Source organism: Oncorhynchus masou, chromosome 32, assembly GCF_036934945.1.
Source record: "Oncorhynchus masou masou isolate Uvic2021 chromosome 32, UVic_Omas_1.1, whole genome shotgun sequence".
In the NCBI taxonomy this organism is placed as follows: domain Eukaryota; kingdom Metazoa; phylum Chordata; class Actinopteri; order Salmoniformes; family Salmonidae; genus Oncorhynchus; species Oncorhynchus masou.
In genome coordinates this window covers 93040002-93065120 of record NC_088243.1, presented here as the reverse complement: position 1 = coordinate 93065120, position 25119 = coordinate 93040002, and the positions used below count along the sequence as shown (strand labels likewise).

Below are 25119 nucleotides of genomic sequence, written 5' to 3'. Positions count from 1 at the left end.
AGAACCTTTTGAGGATCTGACGACCCATGCCAAATCATTTCAGTCTCCTGAGTGGGAATAGGTTTTGTCGTGCCCTATTCACGACTCTCTTGGTGTGCTTGGACCATGTTAGTTTAATGTGGACACCAAGGAAGTTGAAGCTCTCAACCTGCTCCACTACAGCCCCATCGATGAGAATGGGGGCGTGCTTGGTCCTCCTTTTCCTGTAGTCCATAATCATCTCCTTTGTCTTGATCACGTTGAGGGAGAGGTTGTTGTCCTGGCACCACACGGTCAGGTCTCTGACCTCCCTATAGGTTGTGTTGTCATCAGCAAACTTAATGATGTTGGAGTCATGCAGGGTCCCTGTGTTGAAGATCAGCTTGACAGATGTGTTACCTACCCTCACCACCTGGGGGCTGCCCGTCAGGAAGTCCAGGATCCAGTCGCAGAGGGAGGTGTACAATCCCAGGGTCCTTAGCTTAGTGATGAGCTTTGAGGGCACTATGGTGTTGAATGCTGAGCTGTCTTCAATGAACAGCATTCTCACGTAGGTGTTCCTTTTTGTCCGGGGGGGGCAAATTAGAGTGGTTCTAGGTTTTCTGGGATGTTGATGTGAGTCATGACCAGCCTTTCAAAGCATTTCATGGCTACAGACGTGAGTGCTACGGGTCGGTAGTCATTTAGGCAGGTTACATTTGGTGTTACAGATTCCATGATAGAAATATGAAGGTAGTGGACGTGACATATGTAGCGTCTCCTCTATAGCAGGAACTCTGCCTCTAAATGTCAATCACGCTGTAACAGCTGAACTTCTGTGATGTGCATTGAATAGAGCCCTAACGAAATGTTGTCATCACCATTAGCATTACTGTGTCTTCAAGGATTTGACCTGTTGGAAATTCTGTCTTTTTTGTTGAGGCCTGCCTACATTTCTCAGTCTGTGTGTTTGAAGCTTTCTTCTCTCTTACTCTGTACAGACACCTCTTTAATGGCACTTTCTACGTGCAGAATTGTACATTTTTCACTGATTGGCTTCATGTTTCAAAGTATGTATTTACAGTTTCTTCTGAAAATGTTCCTACCCTTTGACTTATTTCACATTTTCTTACAGCGTGATTTCAAAATGGATTAAACATTTTTTTCTCACCCATATACACACAATATCCAATCATGACCAAGTGAAAACCATGTTTTTTTAAGATATGTTTGCAAAATTATTGTATTAAATTAGATACAGAAATATATAAGTATTCACACCCATTTGCACACCCATTTGCACCCCATCTATCTGGGGTATTATATATAGATTATAAAACTATATCTAGAAATCTGGGGTATTATATATTATATAACTATATATCTGGGATACTATATATCTGGGGTATTATATAACTATATATCTGGGGTATTATATAACTATATATCTGGGATATTATATAACTATATATCTGGGATATTATATATCTGGGGTATTATATATCTATATATCTGGGGTATTATATATATCTATATCTATATATCTGGGGTATTATATATCTATATATCTAAATATCTATATCTATATATCTGGGGTATTATATATCTATATATCTGGGGTATTATATATATTATATATCTAAATATCTATATCTATATATCTGGGGTATTATATATATTATATATCTAAATATCTATATCTATATATCTGGGGTATTATATTATATATCTAAATATCTATATATATCTGGGGTATTATATATTATATATCTATATATCTGGGGTATTATATATTATATATCTATATATCTGGGGTATTATATATTATATATCTATATCTATATATCTGGGGTATTATATATATTATATATCTATATCTATATATCTGGGGTATTATATATATATAATATATCTGTATATCTGGGGTATTATATATACATATATCTATATATATATCTATATATCTATATATATATCTGGGGTATTATATATCTATATCAATATATCTATATATCTGGGGTATTATATATATCTATATATATATATCTGGGGTATTAAATATATTCTATATCTATATTCAATATCTTTATATCTATAGTGTTGAAGTGTCAGAGAGCATAGTGGTTTCCATTGAGAAATTGAAAGAAACTATGGAACTACTCAGACTTTGTCTAGAGCTGGCCGTCCGACCAAACTGAGCTACCGGGCAAGAAGGACCTTGGTCAGGGAGGAAGAAACCAATGACCACTCTGACAGAAGTACAGAGTTCCTTGGCTGAGATGTGAGAACTTGCCAGAAGGACAACAGTCTCCACAGCACTTCACTAATCTGGGCTTTATGGAAGAGTGGCCAGAAGGACAACAGTCTCCACAGCACTTCACTAATCTGGGCTTTATGGAAGAGTGGCCAGAAGGACAACAGTCTCCACAGCACTTCACTAATCTGGGCTTTATGGAAGAGTGGCCAGAAGGACAACAGTCTCCACAGCACTTCACTAATCTGGGCGTTATGGAAGAGTGGCCAGAAGGACAACAGTCTCCACAGCACTTCACTAATCTGGGCGTTATGGAAGAGTGGCCAGAAGGACAACAGTCTCCACAGCACTTCACTAATCTGGGCGTTATGGAAGAGTGGCCAGAAGGACAACAGTCTCCACAGCACTTCACTAATCTGGGCGTTATGGAAGAGTGGCCAGAAGGACAACAGTCTCCACAGCACTTCACTAATCTGGGCTTTATGGAAGAGTGGCCAGAAGGACAACAGTCTCCACAGCACTTCACTAATCTGGGCGTTATGGAAGAGTGGCCAGAAGGACAACAGTCTCCACAGCACTTCACTAATCTGGGCGTTATGGAAGAGTGGCCAGAAGGACAACAGTCTCCACAGCACTTCACTAATCTGGGCTTTATGGAAGAGTGGCCAGAAGGACAACAGTCTCCACAGCACTTCACTAATCTGGGCTTTATGGAAGAGTGGCCAGAAGGACAACAGTCTCCACAGCACTTCACTAATCTGGGCTTTATGGAAGAGTGGCCAGAAGGACAACAGTCTCCACAGCACTTCACTAATCTGGGCGTTATGGAAGAGTGGCCAGAAGGACAACAGTCTCCACAGCACTTCACTAATCTGGGCTTTATGGAAGAGTGGCCAGAAGGACAACAGTCTCCACAGCACTTCACTAATCTGGGCTTTATGGAAGAGTGGCCAGAAGGACAACAGTCTCCACAGCACTTCACTAATCTGGGCTTTATGGAAGAGTGGCCAGAAGGACAACAGTCTCCACAGCACTTCACTAATCTGGGCTTTATGGAAGAGTGGCCAGAAGGACAACAGTCTCCACAGCACTTCACTAATCTGGGCGTTATGGAAGAGTGGCCAGAAGGACAACAGTCTCCACAGCACTTCACTAATCTGGGCTTTATGGAAGAGTGGCCAGAAGGACAACAGTCTCCACAGCACTTCACTAATCTGGGCTTTATGGAAGAGTGGCCAGAAGGACAAGAGTCTCCACAGCACTTCACTAATCTGGGCTTTATGGAAGAGTGGCCAGAAGGACAACAGTCTCCACAGCACTTCACTAATCTGGGCTTTATGGAAGAGTGGCCAGAAGGACAACAGTCTCCACAGCACTTCACTAATCTGGGCTTTATGGAAGAGTGGCCAGAAGGACAACAGTCTCCACAGCACTTCACTAATCTGGGCTTTATGGAAGAGTGGCCAGAAGGACACTACTCCTGAGAGAAAGGTACATGACAGCACACCTGATGTTTGCATAAAGGGATGTGAAAGACAGAGCATAAAGCAAAATATTCTGTGGTCTGATGAGACAAAGATGTAACTGTTTGGCCTGAATGCAAAGCGCTACGTCTGGAGAAAACCAGGCACAGCTCATCACCCATCTAACACCCTCCCTACCGTGAAGCATGGTGGTGGCAGCATCATGCTATGGGGATGCTTTTCAGCGGCAGGGAACTGGGAGACTGGTAAGGATAGAGGGAACAATGAATGGAGCCAAATACAGGCAAATCATTGTGAACCTGCTTCAGAGTGCAAACGACCTTAGACTGGGGCAAAGATTTACCTTCCATCGGGACAATGACCCCAAGCATACAGCCAAAACTACGCTGGAATGGCTTCAGAACAAGAATGTGAAAGAATGTGGCCCAGCAAAAGCAAAGACTTGAATCACATTGAAAACCCGTGGAAAGGCTCCCTAATCTAACATAACAGAGCTTGACAAAATCTGCAAGGAATAATGGGAGAAAATCCCCAAATCCAGTTGTGCAAAGCTGATACAGACATTCCCAAGACAACTCAAAGCTGATACAGACATACCCAAGACGACTCAAAGCTGATACAGACATACCCAAGACGACTCAAAGCTGATACAGACATACCCAAGACGACTCAAAGCTGATACAGACATTCCCAAGACTGTAAAGCTGATACAGACATTCCCAAGACGACTCAGAGCTGATACAGACATTCCCAAGACAACTCAAAGCTGATACAGACATTCCCAAGACGACTCAAAGCTGATACAGACATTCCCAAGACAACTCAAAGCTGATACAGACATTCCCAAGACTGTAAAGCTGATACAGACATTCCCAAGACTGTAAAGCTGATACAGACATTCCCAAGACTGTAAAGCTGATACAGACATTCCCAAGACTGTAAAGCTGATACAGACATTCCCAAGACGACTCAAAGCTGATACAGACATTCCCAAGACGACTCAAAGCTGATACAGACATACCCAAGACGACTCAACGCTGATACAGACATACCCAAGACGACTCAACGCTGATACAGACATACCCAAGACGACTCAACGCTGATACAGACATACCCAAGACGACTCAACGCTGATCCAGACATTCCCAAGACGACTCCAAGCTGATACAGACATACCCAAGAGGTGTGCAGCGTTGATCAATGGTTAGCGGTTACCGCTCTAAGAGAAGCATCATCTGTTAAAAAACAACAACATTTAATTAAACGGTCGTCTCTATTACTTAGCTCACTAACGAAGCGTAAAGAAGAACAAAGCTTTATCCAACACACAAATATAATGTCAGCCCCCTATTTGAGATGTAATACTTCTATTAAACACAGTGGGGTGAGGTGGTGGAGGGGTTTGATTGGCTTTGTGTTCTGAGACAGCCACGTTCAAGGGATATTAATGTCCACACAGAAACATAGTGTATTTTCCTCTAAAGATACAACAGATCATCCCTTCTAACCATTGTGATTTCCTATTCCCTATTTCCTATTCCCCATTTACTATGTTTCATAATAAGAGAGCATCTGGGAATTTGCTCTCAGTTTGCCAACACCACCACCTCCCACCCATTTCCTTTTGATTTGGGGAACTTCCTCTTCTATCAACTGGTCTCCATTGGTGTGCCAGAGCGGGCAGGAGGAAGTGTCGAGTCCAACACTGTGCCCCATGCCATCAATCATGCCCAAGTATAACCTACCTCACCTCTCATCACAAAGAACTGGTATAAACTACCTAACCTCTCATCACAAAGAACTGGTATAAACTACCTAACCTCTCATCACAAAGAACTGGTATAAACTACCTCACCTCTCATCACAAAGAACTGGTATAAACTACCTCACCTCTCATCACAAAGAACTGGTATAAACTACCTCACCTCTCATCACAAAGAACTGGTATAAACTACCTCACCTCTCATCACAAAGAACTGGTATAAACTACCTCACCTCTCATCACAAAGAACTGGTATAAACTACCTCACCTCTCATCACAAAGAACTGGTATAAACTACCTCACCTCTCATCACAAAGAAAACAATGAAAGTGAAACTTGATTTGTTATGGTACGTCATCAATCAAACCACATTGTGTTGCTGCCATGCTGTGTTGTCATGTGTTGCTGCCATGTTGTTGTTATGTTGTGTTGCTGCCATGCTGTGTTGTCATGTGTTGCTACCATGTTGTTGTGTTGCTACCATGCTCTGTTGTCATGTGTTGCTGTCATGCTATGTTGTTGTCTTAGGTCTCTCTTTATGTAGTGTTGTGTTGTCTCTCTTGTTGTGATGTGTGTTTTGTCCTATATTTATATTGTATTTATTTTTAATCCCTGTCCCCCGTCCAAACAGGAGGCCTTTAGCCTTTTGGGAGGCCGTAATTGTAAATAAGAATTTATTCTTAACTGACTTGCCGAGTTCAATAAAGGTTCAATAAAATACCCCAAAATAAAAAGTTAGAACTGGCATCTCCACTGCACCTACAGACCGATACAGCATCTCTACCTACAGACCGATACAGCATCTCTACCTACAGACCTATACAGCATCTCTACCTACAGACCGATACAGCATCTCTACCTACAGACCGATACAGCATCTCTACCTACAGACCGATACAGCATCTCTACCTATAGACCTATACAGCATCTCTATCTACAGACCTATACAGCATCTCTACCTACAGACCTATACAGCATCTCTGCCCACAGACCGATACAGCATCTCTACCTATAGACCTATACAGGATCTCTATCTACAGACCTATACAGCATCTCTATCTACAGACCGATACAGCATCTCTACCTACAGACCGATACAGCATCTCTACCTATAGACCTATACAGCATCTCTACCTACAGACCGATACAGCATCTCTACCTATAGACCTATACAGCATCTCTACCTATAGACCTATACAGCATCTCTATCTACAGACCGATACAGCATCTCTACCTATAGACCGATACAGCATCTCTACCTACAGACCTATACAGCATCTCTACCTACAGACCGATACAGCATCTCTATCTACAGACCGATACAGCATCTCTACCTATAGACCGATACAGCATCTCTACCTACAGACCTATACAGCATCTCTACCTACAGACCGATACAGCATCTCTACCTATAGACCGATACAGCATCTCTACCTACAGACCGAAACAGCATCTCTACCTATAGACCGATACAGCATCTCTGCCTACAGACCTATACAGCATCTCTGCCTACAGACCTATACAGCATCTCTACCTACAGACCGATACAGCATCTCTACCTACAGACTGATACAGCATCTCTATCTACAGACCTATACAGCATCTCTACCTACAGACCTATACAGCATCTCTACCTACAGACCTATACAGCATCTCTGCCTACAGACCTATACAGCATCTCTATCTACACAACTATACAGCATCTCTATCTACAGACCTATACAGCATCTCTATCTACAGACCTATACAGCATCTCTATCTACACAACTATACAGCATCTCTACCTACAGACCTATACAGCATCTCTACCTACAGACCTATACAGCATCTCTACCTACAGACCTATACAGCATCTCTGCCTACAGACCTATACAGCATCTATATCTACATACCTATACAGCATCTCTATCTACACAACTATACAGCATCTCTATCTACACAACTATACAGCATCTCTACCTACAGACCTATACAGCATATCTATCTACAGACCTATACAGCATCTCTGCCTACAGACATATACAGATATCTCTACCTACAGACCTATACAGCATCTCTACCTATACAACTATGCAGCATCTCTGCCTACAGACCTATACAGCATCTCTACCTACAGACCTATACAGCATCCCTACCTACAGACCAATACAGCATCTCTTCCTATAGACCTATACAGCATCTCTGCCTACAGACCAATACAGCATCTCTACCTACAGACCAATACAGCATCTCTTCCTATAGACCTATACAGCATCTCTGCCTGCAGACCTATGCAGCATCTCTGCCTACACAACTATACAGCATCTCTACCTACATACCTATACAGCATGTCTATCTTCAGACCTATACAGCATCTCTGCCTATAGACCAGTACAGCATCTCTGCCTACAGACCAGTACAGCATCTCTACCTACAGACCTATACAGCATGTCTATCTTCAGACCTATACAGCATCTCTACCTATACACCAGTACAGCATCTCTGCCTACAGACCAGTACAGATATCTCTACCTACAGACCTATACAGCATCTCTACCTACAGACCTATACAGCATCTCTACCTACAGACCTATACAGCATCTCTACCTACAGACCTATACAGCATCTCTACCTACAGACCTATACAGCATGTCTATCTTCAGAACTATACAGCATCTCTGCCTATAGACCAGTACAGCATCTCTGCCTACAGACCAGTACAGCATCTCTACCTACAGACCTATACAGCATCTCTACCTACAGACCTATACAGCATCTCTACCTACAGACCTATACAGCATCTCTACCTACATACCTATACAGCATCTCTATCTACACAACTATACAGTATCTCTACCTACAGACCTATACAGCATCTCTACCTATACAACTATGCAGCATCTCTGCCTACAGACCTATACAGCATCTCTACCTATACAACTATGCAGCATCTCTGCCTACAGACCTATACAGCATCTCTACCTACAGACCTATACAGCATCCCTACCTACAGACCAATACAGCATCTCTTCCTATAGACCTATACAGCATCTCTGCCTACAGACCCATACAGCATCTATACCTACAGACCTATACAGCATCTCTATCTACACAACCATACAGCATCTCTATCTACAGACCTATGCAGCATCTCTGCCTACACAACTATACAGCATCTCTACCTACATACCTATACAGCATCTCTATCTACAGACCTATACAGCATGTCTATCTTCAGACCTATACAGCATCTCTGCCTGCAGACCTATGCAGCATCTCTGCCTACACAACTATACAGCATCTCTACCTACATACCTATACAGCATCTCTATCTACAGACCTATACAGCATGTCTATCTTCAGACCTATACAGCATCTCTACCTACAGACCTATACAGCATCTCTATCTACAGACCTATACAGCATGTCTATCTTCAGACCTATACAGCATCTCTGCCTATAGACCAGTACAGCATCTCTGCCTACAGACCAGTACAGCATCTCTACCTACAGACCTATACAGCATCTCTATCTACACAACTATACAGCATCTCTACCTATAGACCAGTACCTCATCTCTGCCTACAGACCAGTACAGCATCTCTACCTACAGACCTATACAGCATCTCTACCTACAGACCTATACAGCATCTCTACCTACAGACCTATACAGCATCTCTACCTACAGACCTATACAGCATCTCTACCTACAGACCTATACAGCATCTCTACCTACAGAATTATACAGCATCTCTGCCTACAGACCTAAACAGCATCTCTATCTACATACCTATACAGCATCTCTATCTACACAACTATACAGCATCTCTATCTACACAACTATACAGCATCTCTGCCTACAGAACTATACAGCATCTCTACCTACAGACCAGTACAGCATCTCTATCTACAAATCTATACAGCATCTCTGCCTACAGACCTATACAGCATCTCTACCTACAGACCTATACAGCATCTCTGCCTACAGACCTATACAGCATCTCTGCCTACAGACCTATACAGCATCTCTATCTACAGACCTATACAGCATCTCTACCTACAGACCTATACAGCATCTCTACCTACAGACCTATACAGCATCTCTACCTACAGACCTATACAGCATCTCTGCCTATAGACCTATACAGCATCTCTGCCTACAGACCAGTACAGCATCTCTCCCTACAGACCTATACAGCATCTCTGCCTATAGACCTATACAGCATCTCTGCCTACAGACCAGTACAGCATCTCTGCCTACAGACCAGTACAGCATCTCTCCCTACAGACCTATACAGCATCTCTACCTACAGACCAGTACAGCATCTCTGCCTACAGACCTATACAGCATCTCTGCCTACAGACCTATACAGCATCTCTACCTACAGACCAGTACAGCATCTCTATCTACAAATCTATACAGCATCTCTGCCTACAGACCTATACAGCATCTCTACCTACAGACCTATACAGCATCTCTGCCTACAGACCTATACAGCATCTCTGCCTACAGACCTATACAGCATCTCTATCTACAGACCTATACAGCATCTCTACCTACAGACCTATACAGCATCTCTACCTACAGACCTATACAGCATCTCTACCTACAGACCTATACAGCATCTCTGCCTATAGACCTATACAGCATCTCTGCCTACAGACCAGTACAGCATCTCTCCCTACAGACCTATACAGCATCTCTGCCTATAGACCTATACAGCATCTCTGCCTACAGACCAGTACAGCATCTCTGCCTACAGACCAGTACAGCATCTCTCCCTACAGACCTATACAGCATCTCTGCCTACAGACCAGTACAGCATCTCTCCCTACAGACCTATACAGCATCTCTACCTACAGACCAGTACAGCATCTCTGCCTACAGACCTATACAGCATCTCTGCCTACAGACCTATACAGCATCTCTATCTACAGACCTATACAGCATCTCTGCCTACAGACCTATACAGCATCTCTATCTACACAACTATACAGCATCTCTATCTACAGACCTATACAGCATCTCTATCTACAGACCGATACAGCATCTCTGCCTACAGACCTATACAGCATCTCTGCCTACAGACCAGTACAGCATCTCTGCCTACAGACCTATACAGCATCTCTGCCTACAGACCAGTACAGCATCTCTGCTACTCCCCCCCTGCTCTGTTCTACTCAGGTATTGCTGCTGGCACTTTAATGGCTCGTTGTGATGCTCCAACGTAATTAACACGTGTTTGGTCCCGTTCCGCTCACTCCATTCCAGACATTATTATGAGCTGTCCTCCCCTCTCACCAGCCGCAAATCCATTTGGAATTCAGGCTGTTGCAAAACATGGAATAAGTCAAGGGGTATGAATACTTTCTGATGGCACTGTATTTTCATAGAGAAACGCCCTGAAAAATAAGCCAACATACGGTTCTATGTTCCTCATTTAAAAACATTTTATACAGTCTTCTTATTTTTGTTACTGCGTCCAGTGAGCTTCAACCTGGAAAGTTGTGTTGTTTCCTTGTCAACTGGAAGGTTCTGGATGACAGGCTGAAATGTGGAGGAACTGGTTCTGCAGAAACCATGACGTCTGGTTGTTGTTGTTGTTTAGTCGTTAAGATTTCTACAAAGATACAGCGGGAATGGAAAACGATGTTCTTTAAAATACAAGAGGTCAAGTGAAATGTTGTGATTGGCAAAGTGATGTCTCTGGAGGATGGTTATCACTTCTCAACGCAGAGGCTGCCCCCTAGGGGTGAATTCACTAAATGCATCCTGTCTCTTTCCTCTCACAGAAGCCCTGTTTATATCTGGTTCGAACATGCGTCCTTTGTCCTGATCTTGTTCACATTTCTTTTTGGACCGATGTAGACAAAACAAAGGACACATTGTGATCAGATCTTCCTGATCACCTCTAGAGGTAGTCAGACACACACTGTGATCAGATCTTCCTGATCACCTCTAGAGGTAGTCAGACACACACTGTGATCAGATCTTCCTGATCACCTCTAGAGGTAGTCAGACACACACTGTGATCAGATCTTCCAGATCACCTCTGGAGGTAGTCAGACACACACTGTGTCTGGATATTGTACAAGTGTAGACAGATCTGGACAGAAAAAACATTTAAATCATAGATAATCTAGGCCCCTAAAATCATTGACATGTGGCACCATTGATTGATTACATTTCTGTCTTGCAATAAATAAATATTATTTTGAACGGATAGCTTTGAAATAATTTGCCTAAATGAAGGGACCAGGAAATGTGGTCACAATGCAGACAGTGGATGGATAACAGACACTTTTAATACTTTGTGTAGACATATTTCTGTAAATATGGGCACAATCAGAATGTAGAGCAGATCAGAACAAACCACCAGGTATAAACGGGGCCAGAGAGAACACCTGAATACACAAGAAATCACATTTACATTCTAGCACACCAAAGAATAAGTCTGTGCCCCAAATGGAACCCTATTCCCTATATAGTGTGCTACTTTAGACCAGGGACCTATGGAACCCTATTCCCTATATAGTGTGCTACTTTAGACCAGGGACCTATGGAACCCTATTCCCTATATAGTGTGCTACTTTAGACCAGGGACCTATGGAACCCTATTCCCTATATAGTGTGCTACTTTAGACCAGGGACCTATGGAACCCTATTCCCTATATAGTGTGCTACTTTAGACCAGGGACCTATGGAACCCTATTCCCTATATAGTGTGCTACTTTAGACCAGGGACCTATGGAACCCTATTCCCTATATAGTGTGCTACTTTAGACCAGGGACCTATGGAACCCTATTCCCTATATAGTGTGCTACTTTAGACCAGGGACCTATGGCACCCTATTCCCTATATAGTGTGCTACTTTAGACCAGGGACCTATGGAACCCTATTCCCTATATAGTGTGCTACTTTAGACCAGGGACCTATGGAACCCTATTCCCTATATAGTGTGCTACTTTAGACCGGGGACCTATGGAACCCTATTCCCTATATAGTGTGCTACTTTAGACCGGGGACCTATGGAACCCTATTCCCTATAAAGTGTGCTACTTTAGACCAGGGACCTATGGAACCCTATTCCCTATATAGTGTGCTACTTTAGACCAGGGACCTATGGAACCCTATTCCCTATATAGTGTGCTACTTTAGACCAGGGACCTATGGAACCCTATTCCCTATATAGTGTGCTACTTTAGACCAGGGACCTATGGAACCCTATTCCCTATATAGTGTGCTACTTTAGACCAGCGTAGTGCACTATAAGGAGACACCTGTATACTCTGTACAGCACGTTTTATTTAATAACACTCTGCATGTCTTGTTCAAACATCTTTCTGATCATAGTAAAAAGCCCTGAACAATTCGCCAATGTAAGGTTATATATTTTTCTCATTTATAAACATTACATAAACAGTCTCTTTTTGTTTTGCATATCTGTCTGCAGTGACCAATGTGCTTCTTCATTAATTCCACAACACCTTCATTTACAAATAGCATCATATTTAGAACTTGGACATGAAGACATTTGACAAACATTGTCTAAGGCACAAAGATAGAAGGTATTTGGCAGAGTGGTGACTCACAGAAGAGTCCCCTCAGCTGTCCTTCCAACACGTGAAGGTTTAAAACCACACAGTTAGAAAACCATGTGACAGGCAGGCAAACAGGAAAAGAAAGCCCTGCCGCCCTCAGCTATGGTAGAGAGAGTTTCAGGTAGAGAGAGAGAGAGAGAGTCTCGGGTAGAGAGAGAGAGAGAGAGTCTCAGGTAGAGAGAGAGAGTCTCGGGTAGAGAGAGAGAGAGAGAGAGAGTCTCGGGTAGAGAGAGAGAGAGAGAGAGAGAGAGAGTCTCAGGTAGAGAGAGACAGAGAGTCTCGGGTAGAGAGAGAGAGAGAGAGTCTCGGGTAGAGAGAGAGAGAGAGAGTCTTGGGTAGAGAGAGAGAGAGAGAGTCTCGGGTAGAGAGAGAGAGAGAGAGTCTCAGGTAGAGAGAGACAGAGAGTCTCGGGTAGAGAGAGAGAGAGAGTCTCGGGTAGAGAGAGAGAGAGAGAGTCTTGGGTAGAGAGAGAGAGAGAGAGAGTCTCGGGTAGAGAGAGAGAGAGTCTCGGGTAGAGAGAGAGAGTCTCGGGTAGAGAGAGAGAGAGAGTCTCGGGTAGAGAGAGAGAGTCTCGGGTAGAGAGAGAGAGAGTCTCAGGTAGAGAGAGAGAGTCTCAGGTAGAGAGAGAGAGAGTCTCGGGTATAGCGAGAGAGAATCTCGGGAAGAGAGAGAGAGAGTCTCGGGTAGAGAGAGAGAGAGTCTCGGGTAGAGAGAGAGAGAGAGTCTCAGGTAGAGAGAGAGAGAGAGTCTCAGGTAGAGAGAGAGAGAGAGTCTCAGGTAGAGAGAGAGAGAGAGTCTCAGGTAGAGAGAGAGAGAGAGTCTCAGGTAGAGAGAGAGAGAGAGTCTCAGGTAGAGAGAGAGAGAGAGTCTCGGGTAGAGAGAGAGAGAGTCTCGGGTAGAGAGAGAGAGAGAGTCTCAGGTAGAGAGAGAGAGAGAGTCTCAGGTAGAGAGAGAGTCTCGGGTAAAGAGAGAGAGTCTCGGGTAGAGAGATAGAGAGTCTCGGGTAGAGAGAGAGAGAGAGAGAGAGAGAGAGAGTCTGCCTGCCTATCCTCTTTCAAGGCCCAGCCTGACTGCTGCAGTGTGTCCAGTCTATCAGGGCCAATATGTCTTGATGTGGGAGGTCCGTGATGGACCTGCCGTAGTGTAGAGTGTCCAGTCTATCAGGGCCAATATGTCTTGATGTGGGAGGTCCGTGATGGACCTGCCGTAGTGTAGAGTGTCCAGTCTATCAGGGCCAATATGTCTTGATGTGGGAGGACCGTGATGGACCTGCCGTAGTGTAGAGTGTCCAGTCTATCAGGGCCAATATGTCTTGATGTGGGAGGTCCGTGATGGACCTGCCGTAGTGTAGAGTGTCCAGTCTATCAGGGCCAATATGTCTTGATGTGGGAGGACCGTGATGGACCTGCCGTAGTGTAGAGTGTCCAGTCTATCAGGGCCAATATGTCCTGATGTGGGAGGTCCGTGATGGACCTGCCGTAGTGTAGAGTGTCCAGTCTATCAGGGCCAATATGTCTTGATGGGGGAGGTCCGTGATGGACCTGCCGTAGTGTAGAGTGTCCAGTTTGGTAAGAGACGTCTCTGGGGAGCAGACAGAGCCCTGTCCCAGTAGTTTGTCCTCTCATGGATGGTCAGGCTTAATGATGACCTTGATGAGCCTGTTGAAATGGTGTCCAGTCTGTCTCTATAGCCTTCAAATATACATCTGGACATCAAAGCCAGTTCCACTGCTTTAAAAAAATATATTCCCCTCTAATCAAGGACTGATATAGACCTGGGACAACAGGTGTGAAATGAATTATAATGTAATGTAATGTAATGACATATAATGTAATGTCCCAGACATCATGGTCTGTATGTCTTGATAATGTCTTTAATAGGCCTGCTGCAGTAATGTCCCAGTAATGTCCCAGTCCTCTCGTGGTCTGTTTGTCTTGATGATGTCTTTAATAGGCCTGCTGCAGTAATGTCCCAGTAATGTCCCAGTAATGTCCCAGTCCTCTCATGGTCTGTTTGTCTTGATGATGTCTTTAATAGGCCTGCTGCAGTAATGTCCCAGTAATGTCCCGGTCCTCTCATGGTCTGTATGTCTTGATGATGTCTTTAATGGGCCTGCTGCAGTAATGTCCCAGACATCATGGTCTGTATGTCTTGATGACGTCTTTAATGGGCCTGCGGCAGATAGGACAGCAGGCATTCACTTGTCTCTTCAGCTTTAGCCCACAGTTGTTACACAGACACATGTGACCGCAGGTGTAGATGACTGTGTCCACTTCCTGGTCGAAACAGACGGTGCACTCCCCGTTCTTACCACCAGAAGGCAGCCCTGGGGCAGACAGGGTGGGGGAGACAGGGTGGGGGAGACTGGGTGGGAGAGACAGCGTGGGGGAGACAGGGGGGCTGAGAGGGGAGCTGGGGGCCGTCACTGAGGAGGAGATGGAGATAGGAGAGGTGTTAGAATGAGAGGAGGCCCTGGGAAACATTTTTACATTACTACTTCAAATGAACAGCAACTTGTTGAGTTTTATAACAGCTGCTATAGAGCCTTCATGAAGTCAGTTTATAACAGCAACTATAGAGCCTTCATAAAGCAAGTTTATAACAGCTACTATAGAGCCTTCATAAAGCAAGTGTATAACAGCTACATAGAGCCTTCATAAAGCAAGTTTATAACAGCTACTATAGAGCCTTCATGAGGTCAGTTTATAACAGCTACATAGAGCCTTCATAAAGCAAGTTTATAACAGCTACTATAGAGCCTTCATAAAGCAAGTTTATAACAGCGACTATAGAGCCTTCATGAAGTCAGTTTATAACAGCGACTATAGAGCCTTCATGAAGTCAGTTTATAACAGAGACTATAGAGCCTTCATGAAGTCAGTTTATAACAGCGACTATAGAGCCTTCATGAAGTCAGTTTATAACAGAGACTATAGAGCCTTCATGAAGTCAGTTTATAACAGAGACTATAGAGCCTTCATGAAGTCAGTTTATAACAGCGACTATAGAGCCTTCATGAAGTCAGTTTATAACAGAGACTATAGAGCCTTCATGAAGTCAGTTTATAACAGAGACTATAGAGCCTTCATGAATTCAGTTTATAACAGAGACTATAGAGCCTTCATGAAGTCAGTTTATAACAGAGACTATAGAGCCTTCATGAAGTCAGTTTATAACAGAGACTATAGAGCCTTCATGAATTCAGTTTATAACAGCTACTATAGAGCCTTCATAAATCAAGTTTATAACAGCTACATAGAGCCTTCAAAGTCATGTGTGTGTGGTCACGTGCGTGTAACTGACCCAGGGAGGACTCGGAGGAGGATCTGTTGACGCTGAAGGCCAGGTCAGAATCACTGTCGTCTGGACTACTACTGTTACTACTGGTCTGGGAGGAAGGGAAGGAAGGGCTGGACTGGAGCGTGCCTGGAACACAGCGACAGAGACACACACGCAGTAAACATCGCTTAAGATTCAATCCCGTCGCGCTTTGTCACGCTCCACAGTGGGAAATTACCTTTGAATGTCAAGCAACGCTATAATGTCTCTGTCTCTCGCTATAATGTCTCTGTTTCTCGCTATAATGTCTCTGTCTCTCGCTACAATGTCTCTGTCTCTCGCTATAATGTCTCTGTCTCTCTCTACAATGTCTCTGTCTCTCGCTATAATGTCTCTGTCTCTCGCTATAATGTCTCTGTCTCTCAATATAATGTCTCTGTCTCTCGCTATAATGTCTCTGTCTCTCGCTTTAATGTCTCTGTCTCTCGCTATAATGTCTCTGTCTTTCACTATAATGTCTCTGTCTCTCGCTATAATGTCTCTGTCTCTCGCTATAAGGTCTCTGTCTCTCGCTTTAATGTCTCTGTCTCTCGCTATAAGGTCTCTGTCTCTCGCTTTAATGTCTCTGTCTCTCGCTATAATGTCTCTGTCTTTCACTATAATGTCTCTGTCTCTCGCTATAATGTCTCTGTCTCTCGCTATAATGTCTCTGTTTCTCGCTATAATGTCTCTGTTTCTCGCTATGATGTCTCTGTCTCTCGCTATAATGTCTCGGTCTCTCGCTATAATGTCTCTGTCTCTCGGTATAATGTCTCTCTTTCTCGCTATAATGTCTCTGTCTCTCGGTATAATGTCTCTGTCTCTCACTATAATGTCTCTGTCTCTCGCTATAATGTCTCTGTCTCTCGGTATAATGTCTCTGTCTCTCGCTATAATGTCTCTGTCTCTCGGTATAATGTCTCTGTCTCTCGCTATAATGTCTCTGTCTCTCGCTATAATGTCTCTGTCTCTCGGTATAATGTCTCTGTCTCTCGCTATAATGTCATCTTTGTCTCTGTGACACAAACACATGTTACGTTCTACTTTAACAACTTTAGACTTTGCAAGATTATTAAATCTCTTTTTTTCAAGAGAAGGAAAAAAATATAGACTGGTTTTATATCCTAGTTTGGTTAGAAGAGAGAGTTACATCTCTTTTTCAATTGAGACCTAATCTCAGTACAGCTATAAAACAGTGTGTTGCAATCTCTGATGGTACAGAACAGCAAACAGAGCGATGACAGACTGGTGAACTGCATTGTGGGTGATGAGCATTTACGAGGTGGTCATCACTGATAAACATTGTTATGGCGAACAGCGATAGCCATAAAACTACAACAGTAAGGCATTACATCACATAAATAATCTGTTCAGTATGTCATACAATAGCTAACAACACTACATCAGATAGATTATAACGTAATCAGACAGCTAGATTTCAAACATTTTAAAGGAAAATAGTTTTATTGGAGTAATTTGTACAGTGTTATAAAGCCTCTAGGGAGCTGTAATAAATCTGGGTGGTCGGCTGGGCTGACCGAGTGAGAGAAAGAGGGAGAGAGAGAGAGAGGGGGAGGGGGGGGTTTATAAGAGAGCAGTTGGTGGGAGAGAGCAGATAAGTCACATCCTAAAATAACCCAGAGGGGAACAGAGAGGACCATGGGAGTGTCATCACTACGCACCAGCATTCCACTGGGTCTGGGAAAGAATGAAAAAGAACTGGGAACTGTTTGTTGGAAACCAGGAAGCTGAGGGTGTGACTACTGGTACACTTTCTGACCAGTGCTTTGTCCATTACATAGCCCATACGGTACAAGCATTCAGTAATGGTATAGGATCTCTGCTGATATACTGACAACATCGCTGGGCTGAGTCTGTTGATGTCTCCATGCAGGGTAAAGAAGGCCCAGAGTGTCTGTGATGAGTATTTATATACAGTATCTATATGATATAGTATGCAGTGCCTTCGGAAGAATTCAGACAACTTGACTTTTTCCAAATGTTGTTACGTTCCAACCATATTCTAAAATGGATTAAATAAATAATAAATTCTCATCAATCTACACACAATACCCCATAAAGACAGTAATAACAGGTTTTGTTTTACATTTGTAAAAAAACACCTTATTTACATAAATATTCAGACCCTTTGCTATAAGACTCAAAATTGAGCTCAGGTGCATCCTGTTTCCATTGATCATCATTGAGATGTTTCTACAACTTGACTGGAGTCCATCTGTAGTAAATTCAACTGATTGGACATGATTTGGAAAGGCACACACCTGTCTATAGAAGGTCCCACAGTTGAGAGTGAATGTGACAGCAAAGACCAAGCCATGAGGTGAGCATCGAGACATGATTGTGTCGAGGCACAGATCTGGGGAAGGGTACCAAAATATTTCTGCAGCATTGAAGGTCCCCAAGAAGACAGCGCCCTCAATCATTCTTAAATTGAAGAAGTTTGGAACCACCAAGACTCTTCCTAAAGCTGGCCACCCGGCCAAACTGAGCAATCGGGGAAAAGGTCCTTGGTCAAGGAGGTGACCAAGAACCCGATGGTCACTCTGACAGAGCTCCAGAGTTCCTCTGTGGAGATGGGAGAACCTTCCAGAAGGACAACCATCTCTGCAGCACTCCACCAATCAGGCCTTTATGGTAGAGTGGCCAGACGGAAGCCACTCCTCAGTAAAAGGCACATGACAACGACCCAAAGCACAAAGCCAAGACAACGCAGGAGCGGCTTCGGGACAAGTCTCTGAATGTCCTTGAGTGGCCCCAAGCCAGAGCCTGGACTTGAACCCGATCGACCTGAAAAGAGCTGTGCAGCGACGCTCACCATCCAACCTGACAGAGGTTGAGAGGATCTGCAGAGAAGAATGGGAGAAACTTCCCAAATACAGGTGTGCAAAGCTTGTAGCGTCATACCCAAGAAGACTCGAGGCTGTAATCGCTGCCAAAGGTGCTTCAACAAAGTACTGAGTAAAGGGTCTGAATACTTATGTAAATGTTATATTTTCATTTCTTGTATGTGAATAACCTACCCAGTATCCTGAGTCTGTTGACCGCTCCATGCAGGGTAAAGAAGGCCCAGAGTCTCTGCGATGAATCGACACACAGCAGCCTCCCTCTGGCCGCCCCGTTGACCCCATGATGCACCTCACCGCTGGGTGCCAGGCTGAAGGACAGAACGTCCCCGGAGCAGGGCATGGGGAAGCCGCGGTATACCACCCAGTACTCCTTCCTGTCCAGCAGCACCTCTGGGTCGGCAGGAAGTTCCCCAGCATGGAGGGACCCCGGATCGCAGGAGGTCAGTCCGAAAAGGAGCGCCCCGAAGTAGGGCAGGCTGAGATGACCGACCTCGACGTAGAGCGTCTCCCTGACCCTTAGGGGGCGATCTGAGAACACCAGAGTCCTCGAAGACTCAAGGAAGTGGATACACGCTACAGAGCGGTCAGCTGACAGGATGACGTCCGGGCCACGGACTGGATGGAAGTGAAGGTCGGTGTCGAGCGGCGAGGGGAGCCCAGCTCGGACCAACCGGGGGGTGGAGAATGGGACGGATGATGATGATGTTATGGAGGAGGAAGATGTGGTACAACAGGGGATCATCTGGCTGCAGTTGTTGAGCTGTAAGGTGTCAGAATCCAAAACACATTTATTCCCCAGGTACATTTACACGACCGTTCAAAGGTTTGGGGTCACTTAGAAATGTCCTTGTTTTTGAAAAAAAAACAATTTTTTTGTCCAATAAAATAACATCAAATTGATCAGAAATACACTGTAGACATTGTTAATTTTGTTAATGACAACATTAGTGTCTGTGTTCTTTTGCCCATCTTAATATTTTCTTTTTATTGGCCAGTCTGAGATATGGCTTTTTGTTTGCAACTCTGCCTAGAAGACCAGCATCCCGGAGTCGCCTCTTCACTGTTGACTTTGAGACTGGTGTTTGAGGTTACTTTTTAATGACGCTGCCAGTTGAGGACTTGTGAGGTGTCTGTTTCTCAAACCACACACTCTAATGTACTTGTCCTCTTGCTCAGTTGTGCACTGGGGCCTCCCACTCCTCTTTCTATTCTGGTTAGGGCCAGTTTGTGCTGTTCTGTGAAGGGAGTAGTTCACAGCGTTGTACGAGATCTTCAGTTTCTTGTGAATTTCTCGCATGGAATAGCCTTCATTTCTCAGAACAAGAATAGACTGACGAGTTTCAGAAGAAAGTAATTTGTTTCTGGCCATTTTGAGCCTGTAATTGAACCCACAAATGCTGATGCTCCAGATACTCAACTAGTCTAAAGAAGGCCAGTTTTATTGCTTCTTTAATCAGGACAACAGTTTTCAGCTGTGCTAACATAATTGCAAAAGGGTTTTCTAATGATCAATTAGCCTTTTAAAATGATAAACTTGGATTAGCTAACACAACGTGCCATTGGAACCCAGGAGTGATGGTTGCTGATAATGGGCCTCTGTACGCCTATGTAGATATTCCATTAACAATCAGCCGTTTCCAGCTACAATGGTAATTTACAACATTAACAATGTCTACACTGTATTTCTGATCAGTTTGATGTTCTTTAATGGATCAAAAAAAATGTGCTTATCTTTCAAAAACAAGGGCATTTCTAAGTGACCACAAACTTTTGAACGGTAGTGTACTGTACATGCACCAGGAATTTGACCTCGTGACATGATGCTACCACAATAATATATATAGACCATAAACACAAATACAGACAGAATATATAGACCATAAACACAAATACAGACAGAATATATAGACCATAAACACAATATACAGACAGAATATATAGACCATAAACACAATATACAGACAGAATATATAGACCATAAACACAAATACAGACAGAATATATAGACCATAAACACAAATACAGACAGAATATATAGACCATAAACACAATATACAGACAGAATATATAGACCATAAACACAATATACAGACAGAATATATAGACCATAAACACAAATACAGACAGAATATATAGAGCGTAAACACAAATACAGACAGAATATATAGACCATAAACACAAATACAGACAGAATATATAGACCATAAACACAAATACAGACAGAATATATAGAGCGTAAACACAAATACAGACAGAATATATAGACCATAAACACAAATACAGACAGAATATATAGACCATAAACACAAATACAGACAGAATATATAGACCATAAACACAAATACAGACAGAATATATAGACCCTAAACACAAATACAGACAGAATATATAGACCATAAACACAAATACAGATCAAATATATATTAAATTAACACAATATACAGACAGAATATATAGACCATAAACACAAATACAGACAGAATATATAGACCATAAACACAAATACAGATCAAATATATATTAAATTAACACAATATACAGACAGAATATATAGACCATAAACACAAATACAGACAGAATATATAGACCATAAACACAAACAGACAGAATATATATTAAATTAACACAATATACAGACAGAATATATAGACCATAAACACAATATACAGACAGAATATATAGACCATAAACACAAATACAGACAGAATATATAGAGCGTAAACACAAATACAGACAGAATATATAGACCATAAACACAAATACAGACAGAATATATAGACCATAAACACAAATACAGACAGAATATATAGACCATAAACACAAATACAGACAGAATATATAGACCCTAAACACAAATACAGACAGAATATATAGACCATAAACACAAATACAGATCAAATATATATTAAATTAACACAATATACAGACAGAATATATAGACCATAAACACAAATACAGACAGAATATATAGACCATAAACACAAATACAGATCAAATATATATTAAATTAACACAATATACAGACAGAATATATAGACCATAAACACAAATACAGACAGAATATATAGACCATAAACACAAACAGACAGAATATATATTAAATTAACACAATATACAGACAGAATATATAGACCATAAACACAAATACAGACAGAATATATAGACCATAAACACAATATACAGACAGAATATATAGACCATAAACACAATATACAGACAGAATATATAGACCATAAACACAAATACAGACAGAATATATAGACCATAAACACAAATACAGACAGAATATATAGACCATAAACACAATATACAGACAGAATATATAGACCATAAACACAAATACAGACAGAATATATAGACCCTAAACACAAATACAGACAGAATATATAGACCATAAACACAAATACAGACAGAATATATAGACCATAAACGCAATATACAGACAGAATATATAGACCATAAACACAAATACAGACAGAATATATAGACCATAAACACAAATACAGACAGAATATATAGACCATAAACACAATATACAGACAGAATATATAGACCATAAACACAATATACAGACAGAATATATAGACCATAAACACAAATACAGACAGAATATATAGACCATAAACACAATATACAGACAGAATATATAGACCATAAACACAAATACAGACAGAATATATAGACCCTAAACACAAATACAGACAGAATATATATTAAATTAACACAAATACAGACAGAATATATAGACCATAAAAACAAATACAGACAGAATATATATTAAATTAACACAATATACAGACAGAATATATAGACCATAAACACAAATACAGACAGAATATATATTAAATTAACACAATATACAGACAGAATATATAGACCATAAACACAAATACAGACAGAATATATAGACCATAAACACAAATACAGACAGAATATATAGACCATAAAAACGAATACAGACAGAATATATATTAAATTAACACAAATACAGACAGAATATATAGACCCTAAACACAAATACAGACAGAATATATATTAAATTAACGCAATATACAGACATAATATATAGACCATAAACACAAATACAGACAGAATATATATTAAATTAACACAATATACAGACAGAATATATAGACCATAAACACAATATACAGACAGAATATATAGACCATAAACACAATATACAGACAGAATATATAGACCATAAACACAAATACAGACAGAATATATAGACCACAAACACAAATACAGACAGAATATATATTAAATTAACACAAATACAGACAGAATATATAGACCATAAAAACAAATACAGACAGAATATATATTAAATTAACACAATATACAGACAGAATATATAGACATAAACGCAAATACAGACAGAATAAATAGACCATAAACACAATATACAGACAGAATATATAGACCATAAACACAAATACAGACAGAATATATAGACTCTAAACACAAATACAGACAGAATATATAGACTATAAACACAAATACAGACAGAATATATCGACCATAAACACAAATACAGACAGAATATATAGACCCTAAACACAAATACAGACAGAATATATAGACCATAAACACAAATACAGATCAAATATATATTAAATTAACACAATATACAGACAGAATATATAGACCATAAACACAAATACAGACAGAATATATAGACCATAAACACAAATACAGACAGAATATATATTAAATTAACACAAATACAGACAGAATATATAGACCATAAACACAAATACAGACAGAATATATATTAAATTAACACAATATACAGACAGAATATATAGACCATAAACACAAATACAGACAGAATATATAGACCATAAACACAATATACAGACAGAATATATAGACCATAAACACAAATACAGACAGAATATATAGACCACAAACACAAATACAGACAGAATATATATTAAATTAACACAAATACAGACAGAATATATAGACCATAAAAACAAATACAGACAGAATATATATTAAATTAACACAAATACAGACAGAATATATAGACTATAAACACAAATACAGACAGAATATGTAGACCATAAACACAAATACAGACAGAATATATAGACCCTAAACACAAATACAGACAGAATATATAGACCATAAACACAAATACAGATCAAATATATATTAAATTAACACAATATACAGACAGAATATATAGACCATAAACACAAATACAGACAGAATATATAGACCATAAACACAAATACAGACAGAATATATAGACCATAAACACAAATACAGACAGAATATATAGACCATAAACACAATATACACACAGAATATATAGACCATAAACACAAATACAGACAGAATATATATTCAATTAACACAAATTTAAAAGACAGAATATATGGTCTATAAACACAATATACAGACAGAATATATAGACAAACAACTTACAGAATTTGAGCTGTAGTTCGCAGTGGCCATCTTCGCAGTGGCTTTGTTGTTGAGCTGTAACGTGGCCATCTTCGCGGCGGCCTGGTTGTTCTCTAGCTGGTTGTTGTTGTAGTTTGCGGAGTCGTGGCTGCTCTGAGGGAGGTAGGCACTGAGACGGGCCGCAGACAGACAACTGGACCCGACACTCTCTGCAAACTTGCTCTCTGGGAGGAGAGAGAGCAAGGGGAGAGGGAAAGGAGGGAGAGTGAGAGAGAGAGAGAGGGAAAGGGGGAGAGAGGGGCAGGAGAGCACAGGAGAGAAGAGAGAGGGACAGAGAGAGGGATAGAGGAAGAGGGAGGGAAAGAGAGGGGAAGGAGACAGAGGGGCAGGAGAGATAGATAGGGGGAGAACAAGATAAAGTAGGTGAGCAGTAGGTTCTATTAAAGAGACTACTCATTCACTAGCAACATCGTTCC

The 25119-nt window shown here is 41.5% G+C and overlaps 1 protein-coding gene across 2 annotated transcripts in view; it reads right to left on the bottom strand.

Annotated features, from left to right (window-relative positions):
• Nucleotides 1-11725: 11725 nt before the first annotated feature.
• neurl1b (neuralized E3 ubiquitin protein ligase 1B) overlaps nucleotides 11726-25119 on the bottom strand; it is a 49383-nt gene continuing 35989 nt past the window's right edge. For both annotated transcript variants that reach the window (XM_064955470.1, XM_064955471.1), the window contains exons 4-7: nucleotides 24665-24867; nucleotides 19400-19985; nucleotides 16344-16466; nucleotides 11726-15465 (exon numbers count right to left, since the gene is read on the bottom strand). In XM_064955470.1, coding sequence (XP_064811542.1) covers nucleotides 15176-15465; nucleotides 16344-16466; nucleotides 19400-19985; nucleotides 24665-24867 — 1202 coding nt within the window. In that variant the 3' untranslated portion in view covers nucleotides 11726-15175. The remainder of the gene's footprint in view (nucleotides 15466-16343; nucleotides 16467-19399; nucleotides 19986-24664; nucleotides 24868-25119) is intronic.